The sequence below is a fragment of the Ursus arctos genome, unplaced genomic scaffold, assembly GCF_023065955.2.
Source record: "Ursus arctos isolate Adak ecotype North America unplaced genomic scaffold, UrsArc2.0 scaffold_8, whole genome shotgun sequence".
Taxonomy (NCBI): Eukaryota; Metazoa; Chordata; class Mammalia; order Carnivora; family Ursidae; genus Ursus; species Ursus arctos.
Window position 1 is genome coordinate 61,413,092 of NW_026623100.1, and position 26,063 is coordinate 61,439,154.

The 26,063-nt window shown below is 52.3% G+C and overlaps 1 protein-coding gene across 3 annotated transcripts in view; it reads left to right on the forward strand.

Moving 5' to 3' along the window:
• GALNT14 (polypeptide N-acetylgalactosaminyltransferase 14) overlaps positions 1–26,063 on the forward strand; it is a 202,251-nt gene that overhangs the window by 52,061 nt on the left and 124,127 nt on the right. The window contains exon 2 of one of the 3 annotated variants that reach the window (XM_044390984.3): positions 23,799–23,888. The exons of the other annotated variants lie outside the window; for them this stretch is intronic. Coding sequence (XP_044246919.2) covers positions 23,799–23,888 — 90 coding nt within the window. The remainder of the gene's footprint in view (positions 1–23,798; positions 23,889–26,063) is intronic. 3 annotated transcript variants of the gene reach the window in all.

Here is a 26,063-nt window from a genome sequence, read left to right on the forward strand (position 1 = left end):
TGTGTGTGTGTATGTTTTGTCAGTACTTAGGGAAAAGCCGGTTTAATTAAAGGCAGATCAAGAGGTAAATAAGGATTTCTGGGGATCATGGAAGGGGACTTTTGGGCACTTTTGATGTCATTATTGGATGATAGAACTGTTTATTATTTTAAAGTTTATTTTACAACTTAGGCTTTCATTTGCTTCATAGAGGAACTCTTAGACATCAAACGAGATTAGCTGGTGTCTTTGGAGGTTTGTTACAGGATTGGAAATTGGGAAAGAAATATTAGAGAGAAGGAAAAAGTCTGTCCTGAGATAACTGAGGGGAGAAGGGGGACAGATGTTGTGGAGGGAAGCAGATGTTCAACTGGAGAAAAGGAAGCCACTTGAGATGGTGGGAGCTGAGCTGTGGATGGTAAGAGATGGGCATGGATATTGGATTTCAGAGCCTCCTTGAGGAATACAGGAGAAACTAACAGGGGACCCACAGCTTGAGATTAAGATGAGGGGTCCTTTAAATGCAGACCGTTCTTGAGGACTCACGTTTGTGGCCATCGGCATGTCACTTAACCTAAACTTTGCACCTGCTTTTACTGTCTGGAAAATGGGTCTCCTAATGCCCACCCCGCCATCGTTTCAAGAACCAAATGAGATTGATGTTTGTAATGGCTCAGCACAGTATCTGGCATATCTCATCAATAGAAGCTGCGGTAGTGCTTTTGTCATAGGGCTATGGTGTTATTGTGCAGAATGCTCATTCGCATAGGACCCTTGAAAGCCGCGTCTACGTAAGTTTGCTGGAGCTTATGACCGTCTAGCTACCCTAGGTGACCTTATGTCCCGGCTCGCTCAGCCAGTCCCCTTTGTATGTGTTGTCCCAGTGTACTTGTTAGCAATGCCTCCTTTCATTCATTTTTTTAAAAGATTTTTAGAATTTATTTGAGAGAGAGAACAAGCAAGAGAGTGCACAGGAGCATGAGCAGGGGGGAGGGCCAGAGGGAGAGGGAGAAGCAGACTCCTGGCTGAGCAGAGAGCCCGATGCAGGGCTCGATCCCAGGACCCTGAGATCATGACCTGAGCCAAAGGTAGGCGCTTAACCGACTGAGCCTCCCTTTTATTCTTAAGTGTTCTGGTTAGATGACAAGTCGTATAGTTACTCTACGTATGGCTCTTAATGTCTAAATCAGTAAGACAGTGTTATTGCATTATTCATTGTTTCCTATTTTCTCAAAGAGATTTTGAGTTTCTTGAGGCCACTATGTGTGTGTGTGTGTGTGTGTGTGTGTGTGTGTGTGTATACATACATATACATATGTGTGTGCATGCACGCGCACACACACCCACACACACACCCCTCCTACTTCTTTTGTATCTGCAATGGTGCTTCTCCGGTGCCCATCCCATAGCAATGTTGGAGACCTCATCCTTCAGAGGTCCTCTCTGCAAGACCCCCTTTCACTGCTCGATGGGCCTTTCATAGAGAGGGGTCATCAGAGGACGGTGGGCTGAGAGGAGGGGTGGAGAGAGGGCGTTCATAGACAGGGAGCCACAGACAGACGGCGGTTTGCTTCCTTCCCTACCACCTCAGAGCTACAGGCTCCTGGGCAGTCAGTGAACTTCTCGGAGGCTCTGTTTGTTCATAAAGAAAATGTGAGTCACAAAGGATACCTTGAAGGCTTGTTCGAAGGACGACATTGCATGGCGACTGAACTGGGTGCCCAACAGACGGGAACCTTGCGCAGGACAGCCCTCTGAGTGTGCGCGTGCAGCCTCGCATCCCTGCCTGCCCCTGTCAGCGCCTTTCTCCTGCTCTTGCAGCTGATCATTACACACCGCGGTTTCCAGGTCCGTGGGTGACCTGACTTCATCCCTGCAGTAAGTATTTGCAGAAGGTGCATGGGGGCGCCGTCCTGGGCATGGCGAATCCTCTGGTGACCTGCCAGGTGCAGTCTCTGGTCTTACAGAACTCATAACTGTCGGAGTTCTTTGCAGGGTGCTTTAGGAAGGTGGCTTTCCCTAACTCGTGGGTGTGTAGAACTTTCCAGAGACACAGAGCCCAGCCTCTGGGAGGACTTTTCCTACCATAGGCTTTGATCTTCTTGCCTGCCTGGAAGTTAAGTCATGTTATTCAAATGGGATATTTGTGATTCAATAATCAATTCGACAGTGAAAGGGAGACAGCAGCTTGCCAGCCCTGGCAGAGTAAATCATCCCGTAAGCATATGAGGAGCAGCGGCCCCTAATAGCTCTTGTAAACATGCCGTCAGTCTCAGGGTGGGCCCGGTGCAGCCGAGCCTCGCCCTGCCGTGCATCGCTTTTTCTCAGAAGCGCTGTGGCAGCCCGTTGTGACACATCCTGCAGCCATCAGGAAGCACTTTTCAACCTGTGTCTCCAGGCCCCAGAGATTGTTTCTGATTGTTTCCAGATCAGTCAACAAGCGTTTTTGGATGGCGCAGCTTCTGGGTGGGTGGAAGGTAGAGACTCAAAGATGCATGAGACACATTTGCATGTGACAGATGTGTGGGGACAGCGGAACCCCTATGATGTGGCAGCCCCAGTTTTACTGTCACTGGTGCTCGCAGCAGCTGTCCCTTGTTAGTTTCATGTCTCAGGTGAGGAAGCTAAGGCTTGGGCGGTCCGGTGACTTCTCCAAGGTCACAGAGCTGAGATTAGGATCCAGAGCTGGCTCTGCTGTGTTCTCTGCTCAGCATACCGTGACCTGAACATCGCCATTAGACCTGCATTAGATCTGTTTGCGGGGTAAACCCCAACTGATGATTATTGTGTGCCGAGAATGCAGGGCTCATATAATATGCAGGAAGACAGGTAGTCTGGGGTATGGCAGAGGGCCCCATGTGGCAGTACAAAGAGAGGGTTCTACCCCAGCTGTTGCTCTTCCCTTCCTTTTGAGTCTCCGAATTTGCTTTATCTTTTTCATAGCAAAGGCGATTTACCTAAGATTTGTCTGTCTTCTGCCTAGAATGCAGGCTCCAAGAGGGCAAAGTCTTTGTCGGTTTTCTTGACCAATGTATCCCCTGTGCCTAAACCGACACCTGCACATAGCTAGTGTGCAAACAAATATATATATATATATATATATATATATATATATATATATATATATATGTGTGTGTGTGTATAGATATATATGTTTAAAGATTTATTTATTTTACAGAGAGCGTGCGAGTGTATACACAGGAGGGAGGAGCAGAGGGAGGGAGAGAATCTCTAGCAGACTCCCACTGAGCGCAGAGCCCAATGAGGGGCTCCATCTCAGGACCCTGAGATCATGACCTGAGCCGAAATCAAGAGTCGGATGCTTAACTGTCTGAGCCACCCAGGTGCCCCACAAATATATTTTTAAAGTGTCGTCTTTATAATGAACATGTTTTGGGTGCATATAATATGCCAGGCAAAGGGCAAAGTTATATGTTATCCAGATCTCAAAATCCCCACAGAGTGAGTCCTATAAATATCCCCGTTTGGCAGCTGAGGACTCCGGAGCATAAAGTGGTTAAACAGCCTGCCCAGGGTCCTGCAGCTGGTTAGTGCGGGACCCAGGCTGTTTGACCCCAGATCAGAAGCCCTCAGACACTATGCCTGGGTGACCACTTGCTGCCATGACTAAAGCAACTGTGGGAGGGGTTTGCCTGGCAAAGGTGGCCTTGACCCTTGCGGTTCCTGGTCACTTCCTCTGAACTTGGGTGTTTTCCGTACGTCTTCCACGTACCCAACGCTTAGCTGTTACAGTACAAAAGCCAGTTTCTCATTGTGTGTCGAGAACATAGGGCTCAAATAAGACTCTCAGACAGTTAGCAAGCCCAGCGCAGGAAACGTGTGGTCATGGCAGGAGCACTGGGCTAGAGTCTGGTGGCCCGTGACACCCTGTCCTGCACATCTCTGCACGGTGTCCTAGGATGCAAAGCTTCCCTCGCCCTCTTGCCCATGTAGAGGGCTGAGGGGCAAGTCCCGCCATCCCTGTGCACTGTCGGAGTGGCACACCCATCCAGCTTGTAGTGGGAGCAGGTGTCCTCTGGGTCTCCTTCAGCTCCGAGAATCTGAGGCTGTGAGTCCAGCGAGGGGGAAGCAAAGGAAGGCAGAATTTCCCAGGGAAACCAGAGCAGGGGGCTGGGACATGGAAAGGAGAAGAGAGAGAGCAAGAAGCAGGGCAGGAGGAGGACAGAGAGGGGATAGGCTAGGAGCCCAGAGGGGGATGAGGATGAGAGAGAGAAGAAGGCAATGAAGGAACAAAGATGACCGAGAAAGGGAGCAGGAAGGGGTGGTACATGTGTATTTGCCGTGTGTGTGTGTGTGTGTGTGTGTGTGTGTATAACAGAGAGAGAGACACAGTGCAGGAAGGAGCCTGGAAGGAGGAAAGGGAGTAGGCCCGAGTCCAACCCGAGCCCACCACTGCCTCCCTTCCCCAGCATCCCCATGCCCTCAGCACAGGTTCAAGACCAGGCCTCAGTCCTTGCATTCCAAAATGCCGTCTGCCCAGTTCACCTGTTCTTCCATGTGTCTCTCTTCTGCCTCTCTTTCTGGCCCCTCCCGATTCCCTCTTTCCTTTCTCCCATACCAGGGTGGTCCCTCCCACTGCAGCCCTCACTGTCCCCTGGTGATATCTCCACTCCGGTTGCCGATCGGCACCCCGTCTGGACCCCTGTGTCGGGGCAGTCCCCAGAGCACAGCTGGCCTCCTGGGATGTGGCAGGAGGCTGCATGGGGTGCTCTTGCCACCTCGACATTCATAGTGAGTTTTGGACAAGAAGCTTGCATTTTCATTTTGGGGTAGGCCCCACCAGTTTTGTAGCCAGCCCTGCCTCAGAGCCCAGAAACCCCCTGTGGGGGCTGGAGGAACAGAGAGATACCCAGAATTCGAGGTTAAGAGGAAGGGAGGCCCAGACATACCTGGTCAGGTGAGGAGAAAGCAGCCAGGGAGCAGCTGGGAAGCTGGGGGCGGATTCCTGCCCCCCTCCCGCGAACCAGGAAATCCTGTAAGGCAGCAGAGGCTGGCTAGGGGCACACGGAGTCAGAGCCCACAGGGCCTCAGCCCCTGAGCCAGTGGCACGGCTTTGGGTTTGGCTGGGTGGGCAAGGAAGGGAGCTGGAATGGCTGTGATGAGGGAAGTGATGTCACTTGACACCAGTTTCTGAACCAAGCTGCTCTGTCCACCCTTGGTGTCACCTCCAAGGGCTGTTGGCTCTCCATTGGGCTCTGCTGTCCTCTGGACTTTGTTCAAGAAATAGCTGCAGAAGGTCAAGTGCAGGGAGAACTCAGACTTAGAATGGTCATCCTTGGTTGAGTCTGCGTCTGCTCTTTTCCAAGTCCAAGAAGGTCATGAGATCTTCCTGCTAATAAAGACAGCCCTCACCGCTCCTGCAAGCCCAGGGTCCAGCGCCGAGGAGGGCCTGCCTTTCTCCATCCTTCAAACAGCAAATTACCCCAACTTGCAAATCCGCATTTTTGCAACTGGATGAAGGATTTCGGATTGTCCGACCAGCTCGGTGCTTTGGGCGTTTGCCCCCACACTGGGATTTGGATGCACCTGAGAAAAAACATTCAGCATTCAGGGTGTAGGATTTCAAATTAAAATTAGAAGCGTGGCTCCCAGCACTGCTGTTTTGGCTGCGCTGGCTCATGGCTGTCAGCCGCCTCCCCTCGAGCACACTTGATAAATCGCTGCTGAGCGCTTCCTCGGGTTGGTAGAAAATGGGTGAATCACAGGGCGTTGGGAACCTAATTGCAAGCTTGTTTAAGGTCATAGTAAAATGGGCAGGTGGAAGACGATGACCTTTGAATAGGGCCCCCCAGCAGCTATAAGCATCTCTGTTCCTGAAGACGAGACATGCTGGGCAAGGCCAGCATGGTGTTGCCGTTTCGATGTTCCTTCTGTCCTCAGAGGAACGTGGGACCTCACACCCAAACTGAGCTCCTAGGTTTGTTTATGGGCTCCTTTGAAGACCAGGGACAAGTGCCGGACCCATACTGAATTTGTGACAGGTGCTTGGTGAACAAGTTCGTGTGCAGAGTAACCCCCCAGGTTACCTGGGGACGAAGGCTTTGAACGTGGGTCAGAGTGTGTGTCCTGCCGGATGGGGGCAGGGCCTGCCTGGACTTCACTGGGGCTGCGGCTTATGGTTTGTGTCTTTCCTCCCAGAGGTTCTTGGAGGATGCTTTGCAGAGCTTGGAGGGGAGGGACGGGTGGACGGAGGGAAGATTGTGGCTTTGCTGTTGATGGACTGATTACGCCAGCTCCCTTTCTTCAGCCGGGTTTGGGCCAGCATTGATGGATTTCTCTCCTCCCTGTCACAGCGCCTGCTTCTCACTGAGCAGGGCAGTTCATCACCCCATTGGGATGGGGGAGACAAATGACAGCAGTGATATGAACTGGGGAGGATTAGATAAAACCAAAGAGCTATCACACACAACGGTGGACAGTCATTTAAAAGGAAATCCATCTCGTCGTTGCCCGAGGCCTCTTGGGAAGAAAAAGACATCTTACTACTGCGAGTTCAGTTTTTACAGCTGGGGGTCAGCCTCCAGGGAGCCCGGGCCTCCAGGGAGCCCGGGCCCTGCTCCTGCAGGTGGGCACAACCCTGGACTGCTTCCAGGGCCTTCTCTCGGGACCCCGAGGGAAGCGGGAGGGCTCTGGATGCTGCGTGGGTTCAGAATCCAGCACCAGAGCTCCTGGGCCACATGTCTTTGGGTGAGGCATTACATTTAACTGCTCGATAGTCTGCTGCTTCATTTGTAAACGGGGCTGGTAGAAGCACTTACGTCATAGGGCTGTCGTGAAGAAATAAGTGAGAGACTGCCAGCAAAGTGCTCAGGACACAGCTAGGCTGCAGCAGGTGGGACGTGTGATGTGGATGGCGCGGATTTGGGCGGATTCGGGCTGGCTGGCCTGTCTGCACACAGACACATCCTAATAAACACTGACCTGCTCGCCCTCCCTGTGCGGCCTTGGGGTAGGTAAATAACAAGGAGAAGGCTTCATGTGCCTTCTGAGATACTGACCTTCCTCCTGCCCCTCTCTAAAAGGGAAGATTAAGTGGAGAGATTCTAGCATCTTACTATTTTTTTAAGAAAAGAGCTCTATTGACATAATTTACATACCTTAAGATCCACCCATATGAAGTTTATAGCTCGGTGGTTTTCCTGTATTCACAGGCTTGTACAGCCATCACTGTAATATAATTTTAGCGCATCTTCCTCCCCGGAGAGGAAGCCCTGTGCAAATTAGCATTCACTCCCCATGCCCCCCACCCAGCACCCTGATGACCCCTCGTCTACTTTCTGTCTCTCTGGATTTGCCTATTCTGGACAGTTCGTATAAATGGAGTCCTACAATATGTGGCCTTTTGTGGCAGACTTCTTTCACTAAGCATCTTGTTTTCAAGGTCCATCCTTGTAGCACGATTCAGTACTTCACTTTTTTAATTGGCAAATAGTATTTCCTTGTCTGGATGTACCTCCTTTTGTTCGCCCATTCATTATCTGGTGGACGTTTGGCTTGTTTCCACTTTATTATTACGAATAACCCAGCCTCGGCTTCAGCGCCCCGGGGACGCGTTGCTGTCCTGGGCTGCCGGGGGCTGGTGCTGAGCTGCTTTGGCCGTGCTTCTGGGCTGGATCCTCGGGACTTGGGAGGGGAACAGGGGGAACTCTGCACTTCTCGTTACTGTTTAAAGCAAGTTTGCCTTCAGTCACAGACCTTTCTTGGAGTGCAGCCCTTTCTACTCCTTCAGAAGCCACCAGAATATAGTGCCTGCAGGCCTGGGCCCCTGGTGATGACCAGAGGTTCCAGTTTGGGGAATGAGACTCCAGTTTGGAGTGCCTGTCTGGGCAGGGCTGGGGCAGGGTGGGAAGTGGAGGTACCTGAGCTTTGTCGCAGGTGCAGCTGGGGAGAAGCCACACCCGCAGAAGGGGAGAGCAGACTTGGGGGGGCGTCCCCAGCCTTTCTGCCTGCACCGCCCCCAGATGGAGGCTCATGCAAACAGTAATACTGTTCACGTCCGGACTGCCTGGATTTAGCTCAGCTGCGGGGTGACATTGAGCAGGTCACTGAGCACATCTGAGCCCCAGTCCTTGTCTGAAAAATGGGGTGAGGCATGCCCACTTCATAAAATGTTAATGAAAATTAAGGGAGCTGATGGTCCTGGAAGCAGAGTGTGGCGTCAACAGGAAAGGTTATTTTTATTGCATGAGCAGACATGGACGAGCATCCCTTGGCAATAGGGATAGGCTCCTCTGTCTTTGAAGCTGGTAAACTGAGGCATGGAAGGCAAGCTCCGTCTCAGAGCCCCTAGGGACAGAGCTGGAGACAATGCCCGGTTTCACAGCAGATCCGGTGACCTGTGGATACCCTGCCTTCCTGAGCCAATGTGGTGTCTGCCCTTCACAAACGCCCCTGGAAGGTGGAGCCCGGAGAGCTCCACTGTCTGCGCCTCGGATGGTGTAGAAAGCCGAGGCCTTCCTGGGTCTGCACAGTCCCACTGCGTCACTGCTTTGGCTGGGCTGGGTGTCCCTGCCCTGAGTGGGTTAGGGCTGGTGTCCCAGCACCTCAGCGTGGCCTTGGGGGAGGTGAGGGGTGGCCAGTGCCCCTCCCAGCCTCCCCCCTTCTCAGTCTGACTGGACCTGAGAATTGCGTTTCCGCAGCCCCTTGGCTTCCCGCTCTGACTTGGTTTCTCTCTTCTGTTTCTGGGGGGGTGGGGGGGCGGCGTGGGGGGTAGGCCGGCCTCTGGAGGCCCAGGTGGCCGGCACGGGTGTCCCGGGCAGCAGGGGGACCCCACCCGCAGCTGAGCTCCTGGGCCGCTCTGTACTCCCGCTCTTCGCAGAGACCTGTATTTGCAGCCGATTTTTATCTTTCCGGTGGGATCATTGGGATGACGACGTTTTGGCCAAGATGTAGCTGTTGCCAACCTGTGTCAGCATTTCCGAGGTGAAGAGCTCTAATTAAAGGCTTCCCCGCACGGCCCCCTCCCTGCGCGCTCGGCAGAAGGGACATAAATAAGCCCCTTGTTTCTCTTTCACAAGCAAACCGAGACCCTTAAAGGTGGCTGTCCCCCCCCCCCCCCAGCCGGCCCCCTGGCAGCCACCCGGAGTCCTCGGGCAGAGCAGGTGAATAATGGCTGCTGTCCAAGCCACAGCCTCGCTCCTCTGGCTTCTGACAGGCTCCTGGGTACTTTACCGCAGGGGCGGGTGCTATAAATTCTCCTCCCTCTCCCTCTGCCGGTGCTGCTCTGGCCCCGGGGGTGGCCTAAAAACAGCTTAGCTGATGAGCGGATGGAAAGCAGCTGACAGTGGGCACACACAGAATGGAACCTCCACAGACTGACGGAAAGGGGAAACGGGGTCATGGGGAGGGGGCACCTGCTGTGTGGTGTCCGACTCTGGGCTAGGCAGCTGACAGCTGTTAGGTCATCTCTCCTACATAGCCACTGTGTGAGCAAGATAAGTAAGGCCCAAAGAGGTTGAGCCACTTGCCGTAGGTCACCCAGCTAGGGAGATGCTGGGGCAGGGATTCGAATCGTGAGTTGAAAGCTTGTGCTCTGGTCATTGTGCTCTACTTGCCTTCCCGTGGGTTGCATTTTCAGCAGTTTGTGGGGGATATTTGGGTAAGTTATAAGGCACACATGTGTCAAAGCTGGAAGTCAAACCCAGATCAGCCTCTGGCCTTTGGCTCTACTGTTCTGCTTTTCCTGGGCACCCGGAAATGGTTTGTGGGCACCCAGGATTTATTGGACACCTAGGGAGGATAAGCAGGAGGTTTGCTGTAGTCATTCTCAAAGCAGGAGGCTCCCCAGTGCACTTGGAGGGTGATTCATTTCGCGATGCTTCGATTCACATAATTTTTTAAATCCGATATGGTGAGCAGGATCTGTAAATCTGAGACCCAGCAGGGGCCATTACCAAGTTGACAGGGCCGGAAGGTGTGCAGCAGAGTTCACTCACCCAGGGCCTTCCTCCTGGCCCCTGACCGGTTCTGGCTAACCCCACCCGGCACTCTGCCGATGGCTGGGTGTTTTACCTACGGTATCTGCTTTGCCTTAATTCTTACTCTGCTGCCAAGTATTCTCCCTGTTTTTCCGATGCAGAAAACGGAGCTCAGAGAGAGTCAAAGACTCGTCTAAGTTCACAGGCTGTAAATAGAAGGGAGGGATTTGGACTGATTCATAACGGCCCTTCTCCCCGTGATCATCTTAGCCTCTCGTGGAGGGAGGAGAGAAGCCGGGGGAGGCTTGAAGACAGAGTGTAGAACATCAGACATTGTCTTTGCCCTTAAGGCTCTGGGGACTTAGAGCATCCACGTAATAATAGGTAAAATAATAAAACAGAAGAGAGGATGATAAAGGACCAGGAGGGACGCACAGACTGCAAATTTAGTGGGAGTCCAGAGCAGGGTGGTCTTCAGGGCTGGTCTGGAAGGGAGAGGTCGGTGTGGGGCTTGCTTCCAGCCTCCTTCCTTGCCCCCACTTTTCATCCCTCGAGTTGAAGCATAGCCAGCCTGGAAGTGTGAGCACTTAATCTGCCGGCAATGAAGGAGGAGATGAATCTCTTTAACCGTGCTAACAGTTTTTCACGGCTCTCTCTCTTCTCGTCCCTGTTTATTCTGGAGATTGATACAGACAAAGGAAAAGTTGTTCCCTGTGAGGGCCTGGCTGTGTGGTTTTAAAAAAATATCCTTAGTCTTTCTCACCCAGGCTCCTTGCCTTTCCCCCATCGCATTTATTTAGAACAGAGCCGTGTCTGACAAGTGATACCTGGTAGTGAGGTTGAATTGGGAGCTCTAATTGGTGCAGCCTGGTCTGTGGCTGGGCTAGTGGAGGACCCGGATGCCCAGATGGTATGGACGTCTGACACAAGGCGCTCCTCTCTTTCCCTTAGACAGGGGTGTTTGCTCTCTGAGCCAAAAGCAGGAGAGGGCTGCCCTCTGGAGGCAGAGGACCCCCTGGTGGGTAGGGAAGGAGACCACTTTGTGGGTGGAGCAGAGGACCCCTAGGTGGGTACCGTGTTCTTCTGGCTTCAGGTCTCAGAGGTATGGGGGTGTCTGGCAAGATCCAAAGGGCTATGTAAAGTGTACCAATCCAACAGGAATCAGTATCCTCTGTATCATATATTTTGATGTGTAAACATAGCCTTGGCTGTTCTGTAAGCTGATTGAATGATCTGGAGAATTAGAATAGACATTAACTTGCAACTCTTTTCCCCAGTGGAATCCTTTTAGTTTGTTTGAAGTCTATGCCAGGCTGCAAATGTGAACTGGATATAGGGGGGCTCTGGTTTTGGGGGACTAAGGTTTGGGTAGACACTACTGCCCCCGTCTGTCTCCTCTCTTTGCCACCATAGGACCTGGGGCTCCGAGGGACATCAGGGAAGCATTGGAGGAGTTGGCCCTGGAGGTTTTTTTTTTCTAGAAATTGACGATCTCATGTTATTCTCCTCTCGGGTTTGTGCCTGTGTCTAGACTCTCCAGGGAGCCAGGGGAAGCTGCGGGGGCAGAGACTCTGTCTGGAATTTGCTGGTGTCCTCACACACAGTAGGGACATAAAAGCAGATTTGTACCCAACTAAGTTTCAGTCTCCATTCTCCCTAATATCAAGTGTTTGCAGCAGGAGTTCTGGGGGAAAGAGCTGCCCCCCCCCCCCCCAGTGTGGATGTGACACTATTCTGAGTTCTAGAGGAGCTGGCCTGAGCCTTGCCATTCCTCCCGCTGCCGTCCGTGAGAGAGGACTCGGCCCAACAGGGAGAAAAGGAGAATAAAACCCTCATCCTGGGTGTTTCCTCCTGCAGAATTGTCTTTTCAAATCTTTTCCATCCAGGCAAAATAACCCTTCAACTACCGGGCAGTGATTCAGTTCATTCTCAAGATTTTATTGGAACCATTTGGCTCGGGCACTGCATTGAATGCTGGGGGTATGAATAAACTTCAGCTATGATCCCGTTCTCAGGACTGTTCAGTGTGGGTGGTGACGGGAGGCACCTCGGGGCACAGGGCAGGGTTATAAGATGCAGTGATCAGTGCTCAGGAGAGAAGCAGGTCTAGAGTCAGTGGTAAGGCTTTACTCTGAAAGGGCCCGGGAACCAGGCTCAAAGTATAAGGAGTAAGAGAAAGAGCATTCTAGGCAGGGGGAATAGCATGAGCAAACCCTCCACGCCTCTTCTCTTAGGGGTGCGTGGGGCTCTGGGGTCGTTGGAACATCAGGTCTGCTGGGAAGAGTTACTGGAGGTGAGCCTGGCCAGAGAGTTTGGGTCCCAAGTGGAAAAAGGCCATCTATGCTACAGGATGAAGAGTTTGTTTCCAGGAGGAGAAATTTATGGTCATTACTGTTTTAGGAAGAGCGCTCTGGTATGCAGAGGAGGGATATTGGAGTGAGGAGAAAGGGGACTCAGTTATCCTTGGGGGTGTCGATGGGAGCCCAGACTGAGATGGGATGCTTTCCTCTCAAATGAGAGAGAGGAAGGGGATGGATGCCAGAGATCTCTGGAAGTGGAATTAATACACCCATCAATGAACGTGAGGGTTGAGAAGACAATTTAAGAAAGAGGCCACATGTTTGGCCTGAGAAACTGGGCGGAGGAAGTCAGGTGTAGAGAGAGCGCTGTGGGACTGGGAGTGGGCCGTGCGGCAGCCTGAGTTTGCGGGGTGTGGGAGACATCCCCGTGGGGTGCCCTGGAGGGGGTCTGGTGGGCTCTGGGACCCTTGGCATAGGGGTGAAGGTTGAGTGGGTGCAGATGAGCGGTCAGGGAGCACTTGAAGGATGGGAAGAGAAACACCGACACTTAAAATGGAAAGAGAGAAGAGGCTGAGAAGAAATGCGGAAGGAAGAGCCAGAGGAGGGGCCTCCGTTGTTTCTCAGAGTCCCACCCTGAGGTGGGAGCAGCCCAGCACCCCAGAGTGGACTGGGTCTTCCCTGAAAAAGTCCCAAGTGGGGGACTTCGAGTCAAGACTCTGGCCAGGACAGAGCCAGGGGACCCTGCAAAATTGGCTGTCTTCCGGGCCACACTGGCTTCCCTTGAAGAGAGGTGACCCGCTGGGCCCAGAGCACCGAAACTAATGGAGAGAGCTGTTTAACTTAAGCACCCCACCCCCGGTGCCGGGGCTGGGCCCCTCGCGGCACGTTGACAGCCACTGGCCCATTAAAGGTGCAGCTCCCCGGGTGAGGCACACTTGCGAGGAGCTGCTACTAATAGCATTGAATAGCAGGACTGTAGTTAATGGTTAGCAAATGTTTTATGAACAGGTTCCTCGTGCTCTGTGAAGGCAGGTTCAATTTATTCGGAGTGGATTTGCTTTCCCCTATTAAAGCAGCTTCTGTATAATCAGCTTCTGCCCTCCACCGAAGAGCCGGCTCTCTCCAGCAGCAGTGGACCCTGTTTAAGTGAAATCGGGAGCCCTGGGTGGTAGGCCTGTGTGTCTGGGGGTCCCGCGTGCATTGCTGGCGAAGTGGAGACCCGAGGGACTGGTGTACCGTGGGCAGAGAAAGACGACCGGGACGAGCTCTGGGGTCATAATAGATTCTTCCCAGCCCTGGTAGAAAAAACCGTGACCTCCTTGGCTCCAGTTCTGGCTGGAATACTGGCTGCCCTGTCACTCGTGGGCAAGCCATTTAACCTTCCTGCCTCTGGTCTCTTCATCTGTGAAGTGCAGCTAATAACACCTCTCTTCCTCTCAAGTGTATTGTAGGAATTAATGGCCATGAAGCATTTCAGGGGTCGGGGAGAGGAAAGCCTTGGGATGGTGTCCATTACGAAGCATTCAAGGAGAGTCGGGAATTCCCGGTGACAGGGAGAGGAAGTATAATTTGACGTTACCAATAAATCAGACAATAAATTGAATTTCTGAGTATTTATTCAGAAGAAGTAACATTCTAGGGTAAGTACGTAAAACGTCGAGCTGTTTCTGTTCAGGATAGTAGCAGGCTGTGGTTTCTGTTTTTAATTCAAAGGAAACGAACACTTTTCTCATGGGTACCAGACAGGTGTGGAGGGCAGAGCCTTTAAACCTTTAAAACAAAGGTTTAAAAAAAAAGTGGTGTCTTTTGGGAGATAAAGAGGTTAAGCTTTTCAGCCTTTCAACTTCTACTTAAACGTGAGATGTTTTTTTGATCTTTCTGCTTTTCTTGGAATTATTTTCTCTAAATTACACAATTAAACCAGAAATGCTCGGCGACCGTCGATGGATGACTTCCTGGATGACTTCCGTGCGGTGCTGTTCTTCCGTGAAGGGCCTGTGTTTCTAGACGATTGCGGGGCGGGGGGTTTGTTGAGTCGTTTATGTCTGCTGTGTTAGGTCTTTCTGTTGGGAAGGAAATTGAGACGTTTAGGAAATGTGAGAACTAGGTCTGGTTCTGGCACTTAGTAAATGTATAACTTTGGATGAGTCTTTGAACTCGGTCCAATCCAAAAAATACGTCGTGTCGTAAGGCCCACTTCATGATGGACAGACCAAACTGGACATCCTCTGTGAAAGCTCTGTGTGCTCTCCCCTGTGGGCATTTATTGCCAAGGGGAAAGATAAGGAAAGGAAGAGGACATCTGGAGGGTGTCATCCCCCAACCAGGGGACTCCCTTGGGGTCAGCCCGACCTCCACCTTCATCCCTCGAGGAGTGGCCCCCTGGCTGCTGATGCTTTGCCTCTGAGCCCTCTGTGCCACCAAAAAGGCTCCCCCCACCCCACCGGGGCCAGAGTGGTTCTGGCCATTCTGGACAAGAGCTATTCTTGATCTGTTCACCAAGAACAAGTTGCAAGTAACCTGTTCTTGGAGTTGGTCACTAGTTCTACGATGGAAGGTGACTCCCCTGGCTTGCACGGGCCGGGCATCCTGCTACATCCATTACACACACTGTCCCACTGAACCCTCAAGGCCCCCCATGATGAGGCAGGTGTTGTGGTTCCCCTTTCATGGGCCGGCAGGCTCAGGTTGGTGGGACACTTTGCTCAAGGTCGCATGGCTAGGGAGGGCTTTTAGCAGTGGGGCTCCGGCAAGCAACAGCCGGCACACACAGAGACTACAGCTGAGGGGACCTTAATGAAGGGGCTTCTTAAAGATCTGTGGGCGGGGCAAAGGGGGGCAGCCGAGGACAGAACAGCCCCCAGGGACCAGCAACAGCAAGAAGCAGTGATGCCGTGAGACTGGAGCGGCAGGGAAGGGGTGGTGTTCCCCCGGGTAGGGCACAGAGCGGGATGGAAAGGATCAGAGACAATATATGTGGGGGCACAAATGGAGAAGAACCAGGATGCAGACCCCAGACTCTGACATCAGATTCAGGGCCCATTCCATTTCACTACGCTGACCAGTATTTCCCACTCCCAGGTGGGGTGCAGTTGCCATGTGAGGTCCTTGCTCCATGACAAAAAAGAGAAGCACCTGGTGATCTTCCTGGCATTATAAAGAGGGCTGTTGCGGGGCGCCTGGCTGGCTCAGTCGGTGGAACATTCGACTCTTGAGTCCAAGTCCCACACGGGGGGTAGAGTTTACTTAAAAAAAAAAGAATAAAATTTAAAAGTTAAAAAAAAAAAAAAAGAGGGGGCTCCTGAGCGGCTCAGTTGGTAAAGCATCTTCCCTTGGCTCAGGTCATGATCCTGGCGTCTTGGGATCGAGCCCCATATCAGGTTCCCTGCTCAGCATGGAGTCTGCTTCTCCCTCTCCCTCTGCCCCTCCCCCAAACTTGTGTGCTCTCTCTCTCTCTCAAATAAATAAATAAAATCTTTAAAAAAAAAAGAAAAGAAAAGAAAGAAAAGAGGGCTATTGCTTCTCCTGCGGTGCCCGAGCCAGGCCCGGTGCCCCTTTGGCTGAGTTGGCTCTCCTCGCTGGCCCCAACTTTACACGTCCACAGTACAGCTGCTACAGGTGTTTCAAAATGTTTTTTCCATCTTTGTTACTACCTTGAAATTACAGCAGTTATTAGACTACTGTAGGATCTTGTTGTTGAAAGCATTAATAAAGCAATAAAAGTATTACCACATTAAGTTTTAAGAAAACATTTTGAAAAACCATCTTTGAATATTATCTGTTTCCTTTGTACTACTATGCACTTTATTTTGTGCATTCATAAGCATTGTTTTGAGAAGGGCTTCCCGTGGCACACATACGCACAAAAGGTTCCAGAGTCCTAGGCTCAAAGGTCTCAGTCATAGAACCTGACCAGTGACTCCCCAAGACCCAAGGTTGAGAGCGCTGGTCAAGCTTCGGGGTCGTTCTCGTCCTTTCTGTCTCTGGATTCACTGACTTTAACACTGATCGTTTCTGAGAAGCACACTTCTGAGACAGGTGCTTCCTCAGAGTGTGATCCATTCATCCCTGCCTACCTCAGAACCACTGGGGGAGCTTATTAAAATGTAGACTTCCAAGACCCCACCTCAGACCTACGGATTCAGAATTGGGGGAGCGGAGCCTAGTAATCTGCATTTGACATGTTTCTTGGGTGACTCATGGGGGTACTGCTATTTGAGACCCAGAACCACTGCTTTAGATGGCTTGTGCCCTGGGGCTTTTAATTGGACCCGAGGTTCAGAATTGTCAATTGAATTGTCAAGAACACATCAAACTCTTTTTTTTTTTAAATTTTTTATTATGTTATGTTAATCACCATACAGTACATCATTAGTTTTTGATGTGGTGTTCCGTGATTCATTATTTGCGTAGAACACCCAGTGCTCCATGCAATACGTGCCCTCCTCAATACCCATCACCGGCCTATCCCAATCCCCCACCCCCCTCCCCTCTGAAACCCTCAGTTTGTTTCCCAGAGTCCATAGTCTCTTGTGGTTCATTCCCCCTTCTGTTTACCCCCCCTTCATTCTTCTCTTTCTTCTACCGATCTCCCTGCTATTCCTTATGTTCCATAAATGAGTGAAATCATATGATAATTATCTTTCTCTACTTGCCTTATTTCACTTAGCATAATCTCCTCCAGTCCCGTTCATGTTGCTGCAAATGTTGTGTAATCGTTCTTTCTGATGGTTGAGTAATATTCCATTGTATATATGGACCACATCTCCTTTATCCATTCGTCTGTTGAAGGGCATCTTGGCTCCTTCCACAGTTTAGCTATTGTGGACAATGCTGCTATGAACATTGGGATGCATATGGCCCTTCTCTTCACTACGTAGGTCTGTATCTTTGGGGTAAATGCCCAGTAGTGCAATTGCTGGGTCATAGGTTAGCTCTATTTTTAACTTTTTGAGGGACCTCCACACTGTTTGCAAAGTGGCTGTACCAACTTGCATTTCCACCAACAGTGTAAGAGGGTTCCCCTTTCTTCACATCCTCTCCAACATTTGTTGTTTCTTGCCTTGTCCATTTTTGCCATTCTAACTGGTATAAGGTGGTATCTCAGTGTGGTTTTGATTTGTATTTCCCTGATGGCTAATGATTTTGAACATTTTTTCAAGGAACACATCTAACTCTTAAACCAAGCTACACTCTGTTTGGATAAAAGCATGCAAGCGAGGAGAATCATGGCTTTCCGCACTGTACGTCCACGTCTCTCCTGGGTCCCGTCCAGCATCGCTAGAGGTCTTCTGGTCAGGCTAGGCTGTGGCTCTTTGCCGTCCTCTCTGGCTGGGCCTCTCTTCACAGGAGAAATAAAGCAGTTAGTCTCTATACTATTAGGGTCTCTTCCCCAGCTGGAAGGTAGGAGAACTCACAGATCCACTGTCCAGTCCTTCAGGTGGCCAGTGGTGGCCAGGGGCTGGCCAGTGGGGAGCCTGTCCCTTGGCAGTGAGCCTGCTCAGAGGCCTCCTGGGACACGGGGAGGCCTCCCCCCCATGACCCGATGCTCTGCAGACGGGTGGAAGAAACCGTCGAGTGGCAGGGGACACACCAGTGCTCTGAGAGCAGATAATGGCATAATGGTCCCTTTGGCTTCCAGCAGCTGGAGTATCAGCCGACCTGGGCTCTTCTGTTCCCACCCCGAAGTTTTGCATGGCAAAGGCCAGTCCGTTGATCAAGGGAAATGACAAGGCTGTGGCTTATCCAGCACCTTTAGGCCTGCCGTTTCTAGTGCTGCCCAAAGGTCAGCTTTCAAGGGGTAACTGCTTGTGTCATGAATGCTTCTTGAAATACTAGAATAAGTGACAAGCAGTTTGCTGGCACCTTGCCCACGGGTGTACACTTTCCAAATTTTCATTAGCCCTTCTGAAGATTGCCAGTATTACACGGCTGATCCATTTGATAGCAGTGAGCCTGAAAATACATCGTGTCTGTGCTGTGAATAATAATTTCAGCTTTCATTTAAATTGCTCCTTTTCCAGAGCATGATTTCTTTTATGAGCAGTATTTTTGTGGCTGACTCCTCCTTTGCTCGGATAGCTTGGTGGACAGAACTGTGGCTCAGCGTTTCCTGCTTGTGGTTCTGTACGGGCTCGAGCCTCAGACTTGCCACCCAGAAAATCGACGGATATTTCCAATCTCTCCACCCTGAGGACCCTTTAGTACTTTTAATTTCACTCTGTGGCTTCCTGTCTTGCAGGATCTTATCCACTAAATAAGCAACTCTGATATTAGGATGCTTTTGTTTTCCCACTTTCAGGAACCAAAATATATTTACTAATTAGAGTTTCTGATTGGCATGGGAGCCAGCGATACTCACTGCGTGGCTATCATCCCAGTCAAAGGCAAAGAAATGTGACATCTGATGTCTCCTGCAGGGCTTTATCAAGCAAATGAGGTCCTCGAGGCTTTGGAATATATGCGGAGAGCTCTCAGTGCCCAGTTACGACATTCAAGGGCCCCTGGAGGTTGGGAACCCCCGGGTGGTTGTTCTTTCTGTTCATTCCTTCGTGTTTTCGTTGATGCAGCACACTTCTGCGGCCCGGGCGAGGGGCTGGGTGCCGACGAGGCAGCATCGAGTGAGCCAGACCAGAGTCTGCTCTAGGCGGAGACGGAGAGCAAGTAAGGAGAGGCCAGGCAACCGTAGATGCCATAATAACGATAAAACGGGGTGATGGGATGCAGAGCGGCAGGGGCGGCTTCAGATCAGGCAGATGGGAGAGCCTCTCGGAGGAGGGGGCCTCTGAGACTGGAATGACAAGAAGGAGCCGGCCATGCCACGGTTGTGTTTGGTCACATGGACAGAATGGCCAGAGTAAGTCCACACATATGTAAATAAGACTTTTGTCTTATCTCAAACCACTAAAAAAAAATCAGAACAGCCATTAAGTAGACAGCTCCCCACAGGGGATCCAAGCATTTGTTACACTTCCTTGAAGCGGCCAGGTTACTCGTCTCTCTCCCTAAATCAGGCAGGACCCTGACTTGCCCTCCTCACACGCACAGAGCCTAATGCGGTGCCTGGCTCCGAGGCAGCCTGCACTCAGTTCGGCGGGTGGATGAAGGACAGAGGAAGGAACGCGTTGATTTGTACTGTCCTCGGACTTCGCATAAGGACCCCGTGGTGGGCTTCTTACTCTGCAGTCACTGACGCTCAAAGGTGGGCAGGAACTAGTCAGAGAGGTCTTCCTAGCCCTGATCGGATTCACTAGTCACCCGAACACTGTGGTCTGAAGACCAGCGTCAGAAGAAAAAGATTAGTCCTTCATAAAGTAGGAATGCCCGGCCGTGTCCCCTGTTGAGGAAGCGTGGTAGCTAAGAAGTCAGTGTAATCAGAACAGAGTTGCGTTTGCATTCAGGCCACAGATGGAACAGGTGCCTCAGGGGAAGTGATGAAATATCTATCCCGGCTGGGGTGATCCCTGGATGCATTTTTGTGGGTCTTCTTTTGAAGGGTGGTTCCCAGGAGCCACACCTGGCCAAGGTCTGACCCATGGCTGTCCGTGCTGGACATGAGCAGACAGGAGGGCACGACCAGGCTGGTGGGGAAAGACGGGCTGAGAAGAGTCCCTCCCTCCAGGTGGGGGGCGTGCTCAGCTGTAGGCGCTGGCGGGCGCGATTCCACCTGCGGCCAGTACAGGGTCGGGGCTGGAGTTGTCTTCAGTCACTCATCCGCCGGGGAGGAGGGTGGTATCCAAGGTGATTGTCCTGGCAGGCAGGGCCCTCCACCCGTGATGCTGGGGTTTAGACACTGGACCTGAGGATGGGCAGAGGGTCCCAGAAAGGTCCTGGGCAGGACACTAGCCCAGGCCTGCAGGTACAGGAAGTGGAATACAAGGGGAGAGGCTGGAGCCCCGGGGAGGGCTGGTCGGGACCTCTGAGGCTCGGCTTTGGCGTGTGCGTCAGACTCAGTTCCTCAGCTTCGGGTTGGGCCTGGGCTGAGTGAGGGGCCCCAGCTGTGAGGAACAGGAAGGCGAGGCCCGGAGGCTGGCGGCCACATAGGCCCTGATGCTGTAGCTCTCCTCTGTGGGAGTAGGGAGGCCAGGTAAGATAGAGGATTCCCAGTTAGATGGTCTCTATTTCAGAGAAACAACGATTTTTAAAAATTCTACGTGTGTCCCAAATACTGCATGAGAGGCATTTGTAGTTGACCTGAAATTAAAATGTAACTGGGCATCTAGTAGTTTTATTTGGTAAGTATGGCAATCCCGATTTGAAGGCAAAAGGCGGAAGCTCCCGAAGAGCCCCATTTCTGAAGCACCTGCAGCTCGGCCGTCCTGTGCAGGCGAGGCTGGTGGAGCTGGCGCGTCTCCTCCACCTCCCGGGCGTGCTCCTGTGAGTCAGCCGCGGAGCTGGGGGAAGGGGCCTGAGTGGCCTGCGCTGGTGCAGAGGGAAGGAGTGGCTGGGCCAAGGGGAGGAAGGGTGTCCCGATGTCTCCCTGGGGCCCAGGCTTCTGCGGAGAGCAGGCAGGAGCGCTTTGCTACCCATCCTTGAACAAGGGAGTGAAGTGAAAATGCTCAGCTCTCCACTCTGTTGTTTGACCTTGAGTATGTCCTCTGGCAACCCCTGGGATGTGACCTTGAGGATGTCATGTACCCGACTGTATGGGTCAGTGTTTCTGTTCACATCTCTGCTTCACAGAGCGGGAGGGCCAAGGCTCGCAGGAGCACAGGAAGATGAGGGGCTCGGGGTCTTAGTGCCCACAGGCCCTGGGCCGCCTCACAGATGCTACTCCTTTCCTCCACCCTGTGAGAACTGCGGGCGGGACAACTTCGAAGGACCTGTGGCCTGCCCCCGGAAGCTGGATCCCTTGCGTGCTGTTGGAGAGCTCAGCACTTCGATGAGCGCATCTCCTTGGGCAGGTGGCGTATTTGTTGTCCTCACTGAGGAAATTCTGTCAGCCCCGGGGCACACGTGAGTGGGGAGGAATAGGACGTTGAGTGATGTGTTGTTATTTTTGAGTTGAAAATGAAAGGCGGGGGGGAAATGTCCACTGAGCTATTTTCTGAGATGTTTGTCACTTACTGACACTTTTGAGTTCTGGGAAAGACATCTTCTTAAGACAATCAATATGAACTCTTTTATTTCAGTGACTGAACGGTGCAGCTGTGGAAGCCCCTGTGATGGGGTGTCACGGTCTCTAAACCGACAGAGGGATGTCAGCAGGACAGTGAAGGCAGCAGGTGCCTCTGACCCTGCCTTTGATGTTCTGGACTCTCTGCTTCCCTTGTCCTAGTCAAGGCTTTCTAGAGAACCAGAGTTGGCATACGTGTGTGTCTGTAGAGCTACGTCTGCGTGTGTCTGTCTCTCTGAGAGAGATTAATTTTAAGGCATTGGCTCATATGATTGTGGGACTGGCGAGACTGAAAACTACAGGGCTGGAAATTCAGGTGCGAGCTGATGTTGCAGTCTGGGGTTTGAAATTCATAGGGCAGGCCAGGCAGGTTGGAAACTTAGGGAGGGTTTCCAGGTGGCCATCTTAAGGAGAATTCCTTCGACTTTGCGAAACTGCAAAACCTTGGTCTTTGTTCTTTAATTCATGGGGTGAGGCCCACCCATGTTAGCGAGGGCAATCTGCTAGACTCAAAGTCTGTTGAGCTAAATGTTAATCTTCACTCCAAGTCTATTGATTTAAATGTTAACCATATGTCTGAGATACCTTCTCAGCAACATTTAGACTGGTGTTCACCCAAAGACTGGGCCCCATAGCCTCGCCCAGCTGACAGAGCAGATACATCCCAGTGAGCTTGTCCAGACCGCTGAGTGTGCAGAGCCAGCCAGAGATGCAGGGGGAGTGTCGGCCACGTTCAGGAGAACATTTCTCTCCAGTAAGGGGCTGGGCCACTGGCTTTTCTACAGGTGGTTTGCAAAAGTCAGAGTGTTCATCTTCATTTCCCCTTCTCTTCTCCTTATTATGTCACAGTCTTGTTTGCTTGGGAGAGATCCCTCTTTGTTCTCTTAAGGCCTTCAACTGATTGTATGAGGCTCACCCACACGACAGAGGGCCATCTACTTGACACAGAGTCTATTGACTGTAGATGTGAATCACACCTAAAACGTACTTTCACAGCAACATCGAGGCTGGTATTTGACCAACTGGGCACTGTAGCCTAGCCTGGTTTGAACAAAAAATTACCTGCGTACCTTCCCTCTGCCTCATCCTGACAATTGAGAGACTCTGCTATTGCCTTGGATGAGAAGGGTATGACCACCTGTCTTCAGAGCAGAGATCTGGTGTGATGGGAGCAGACCAGGAGCTCGAGAGACAGGGAGGGTACATGCCTCCGTGGTCATATTCACCTGACGCACAGCCCCTGCCCAGCAGAAGCTGGCGCAAGATAGGAGAGGATGGAAGGGCCCAAAGCCACTTTCAGCAGTGGGGGTGGCGGGGCATGGGGGGGATGGGAATGACCGCCAGCCTTTACCTCCCTGGTCAGGGATGTCACTGCTCCTTCATGGGCCGGGGATGAAAATCCCAAACATGTGCAGCTGGAAGCAGGTTCAAAAGGATTCCATCAATGGGCTGCCCGACGGGAGCCCAGAGCATTCCATGCGGCTCAAGGCTTTCTACCCAGTTCATTGTATCCTCCACCCAGGGACCTTTTCTTGGGATGCAGAAGGTTTCTCTGCACCATCTTCCTGCCTGATTCCTTGGGCTGCCCCCAGGTCCCCCACCACCCTGCCCATGATATGGAGAACTCTTTACTTCCAGAAGGGCTACACACTTTTTTAAAAATTTAATTTTTTAGTTTAGAATCCTCTTAGACGCACAGAAAAGTTGCACAGCTAGTACAGAGAGTCCCCGCACACCCCTCACCTAGTTCCCCCCCACGTGATCATCTCACACCCCGTGGAACATTTGTCACAATTCGGAAACCAACATGGGTGCATGACTCTTCACTCCAGACCTGATTTGGCTTTCATGGTTCCAGGCTCCGGGGCAGGGTGCCACATCGCATTTAGTGCCCGGGCACGCGGTCTGTGTGCCACTTGCTCCTTCCCACCGCGCCCGGCCCCACTCTCCCCACCTCTGCTCCCCAGCCCACGTGTCTCTGGTTGAGGGTCACTGACCGAAGCTCATGGGCCGTCTGATCTTCGTTCAGAGGCCTGACCGGAGCTTCCTTCCCTCTGGCAAGCTGGGAGGAAGGAAGCCATCCTGGCCACCTGGTAAATATTTTACAACATCTAATGGAATCGAGTTGTTTACTCGGCAGAAAATAGAAAGGCATTAGTTAAAGAAAGTAACAAGCTGGCCGGTTGCTGAGTCCTCAGGTTTAGCGAGAGGCCCGGGAGCGTGAATGATTTCCATTTAAGGGGTTTTAGTGCTGGTCTGCAGCTAGAACATCCCAGAAGTGACTGGTTTCTGCTGCTTCTCGGGGCGGCACCCTGGCCACCAGAGCCCCAGGAGCCAGGATTGGGAGCCGGGCTCCTGCAACCTCGAGCTCACTTAGGCTCTTGCTGGGCTCAGTTCTCTCCCCGGAATGTCCCCCCTGCAAACCCCATTCCTAAGTTGTTCTCCCTTTGGCCTCTTTCTCCCCAGCCTGACGTCGGTCCGTGCTCCTTGGAGGTGTCTTGTGGGGCCGTGGACCCCATCCTGAGCCTGTCATGTCTGTGCCCTCCTGGATCCCTGGTGAGCTGTGCCCATCCATATAGCCCCTCGCCCACAGCACCCGGCCTTCTCATCTGGAAGGAGAAGCGTGGCCATCAGTACTTGGCCTAGAGACAGAGGGAAACAGGGCCGCTGATGGTGGCTAGACAGTGGCAAGCCCCACATCCCCTCATGGCCGCATGTGCCATTTGTTTCCTGCTCCTTTGAGCCCCTCCCCGCCTCCTGGTCCCGCTCCTACTTTTTCATACTTTGCCCCCCAAGAGTTTCATTTCACAGAAGAGTGAGATAAAAATGTTTATTATTTAAACCAAGGCATATAAAGGCTGTAGTAAATTGTTTTGGTGCCGTTTACAAGCTGTGCATTGTAGTAAAGTTTAATGTGAAGTCAGAAGGGAATCAGTGAAGGAGCTCTGACCAGAATCTCGAATGAGGGGGAAATGGATTTTATGGACCCACAGGTCTACAGTTTGCTCTCCGCCTGGTACGCCTTCTACGAAGAGCACCGTCTGCTTCGGTCCCCCCTGCTTTGCTCTGTGTCTTCCTCTGACCCCCCCCCCCAGACTGCAGACTTCCTCTGCCCTGTACCCACTCCTCCTCGATGCCGCCCGCTCACCCTCCAAACCCGTACCGCATACACACCACAGTTCAGGGTTTCTCCGCGACCAGGGGCTGGAGACTGAGCTGCCAGCGTGGTTCCAGTCCTCTACTCAGCGCCGCGCCGGCCCCTGGTCACCTGGGAGCCAGGTCCTGGAACCAGCCCAGCCCCGGCCTGGAGCATTACGGAGCATTTGACTGGACTTCAGAGATTTCTGAGGAACCTTGGGTCATCTTTCTTGGTCCTCTTGAACAATAACTGTTCCCACTTTGAGCATTTAATGAGTCTTGTGTGTGATACGTGAATGAGCTGAAGACACAGACCCTACCCTGAGACGGGGGATCTGAGGCAGATGACAGCTAAGTAGAGAGTCAGCTGCATGGAGTAGGGCAGACGAGGATGTCAAGGAAGCAAGGAAGTGGATATGTGTGTTCCACGGCGGAGAGCTGGCTGATAAAATACACTTCATGAGGACATGCAGGGTTTGCAAGGACGGCACAGGGTCTTTGCAATGGCTGTGCTCCTCCCTTCTCATCTGTGAGGGAGGGCTGGCTGGGCAGGGGGAGGGGAGGGGAGGAAAGGGAGGAAGGGGGTGCTGTGGGCTGGAGGGAGCATTTGTCCTGTGGAAGGCGTCCTGGCAGGAATGAGCAGGTCGGAGGAAGGGCCTTGACGTCTGATGAGTGGTAAGGGTCGAGTTCAGCCCTGATCATGAGGGCAGGAGGGGCTTCTCTGGGGTCTGGGGCAGGGCATTGACCTAGCCCAAGATCAAGAGGCAGAGCCACAGCATAGAGTGAAGGAGTCAGCTCAGAGCTCTTGTACCTCGAGTAAGAAGAGGATGAGACCATGGTTCATAGCGGGCATTTCCGCAGAGGGGAGCAATGGCAGAACTCCCCAGGAGGATGCGGATGTTGGTGTGGGAAGATGGACGAGGCAGGAGCTGGTCTGGGAGGCTGTTCCAGGGCCTGGGCACTCCGACTCTCTCTTTTATTTCTGCTCCTGAGGATCTGGCCATCCACTGCTTTAGTGTCCAAAGGCTGGTGAGTAGTCAGGGTTGGAATTGGATGGGCGTGGGGAGAGGGCCTCCCTCAGGCTTGGGGGCTTCCAGAACAGGTTTTGCAGTCCAGGTCCCATTAGGGTTATCAGCTTAAGAAGAAGTAGAGCCCTATCTTCCCTTGTCAGCGTCCTCACAGGGGAGAAGTGGCTGGTTTGAGGCACATTCGGGCACACCTATGTCCCCTAGCCCAAAGCCACAGACAGAGCCAGCAGGGCCTGTGGTTCCTGATAGAGAGCAGGAAAAACAGAACATCACGGGTCTGCTGACCCCCACCCTCCCACCTGGTGTGGACAGCACTTACACCAGAAGTCCTCCTTGGGTGGTGTTGAGGTTATCCCGGACCCTGAGCAAGCCCTTCTGGGCCCGGCCAGGTGGTTTCAGGGCCCTCCTGTCTGGGCGGTTTCTCCCAGAGGGCAGGGAGCGGCTTCTCGGATGTTTGGAGGCATCCCACACGCTCAGCAGCTTTGGATTAAAATGTTCCGAATCTACCTATTATAGACCCTAAGCTGGAACCCCGAGGGACTGGTGCTTGGCTGGCTGCCTGTGC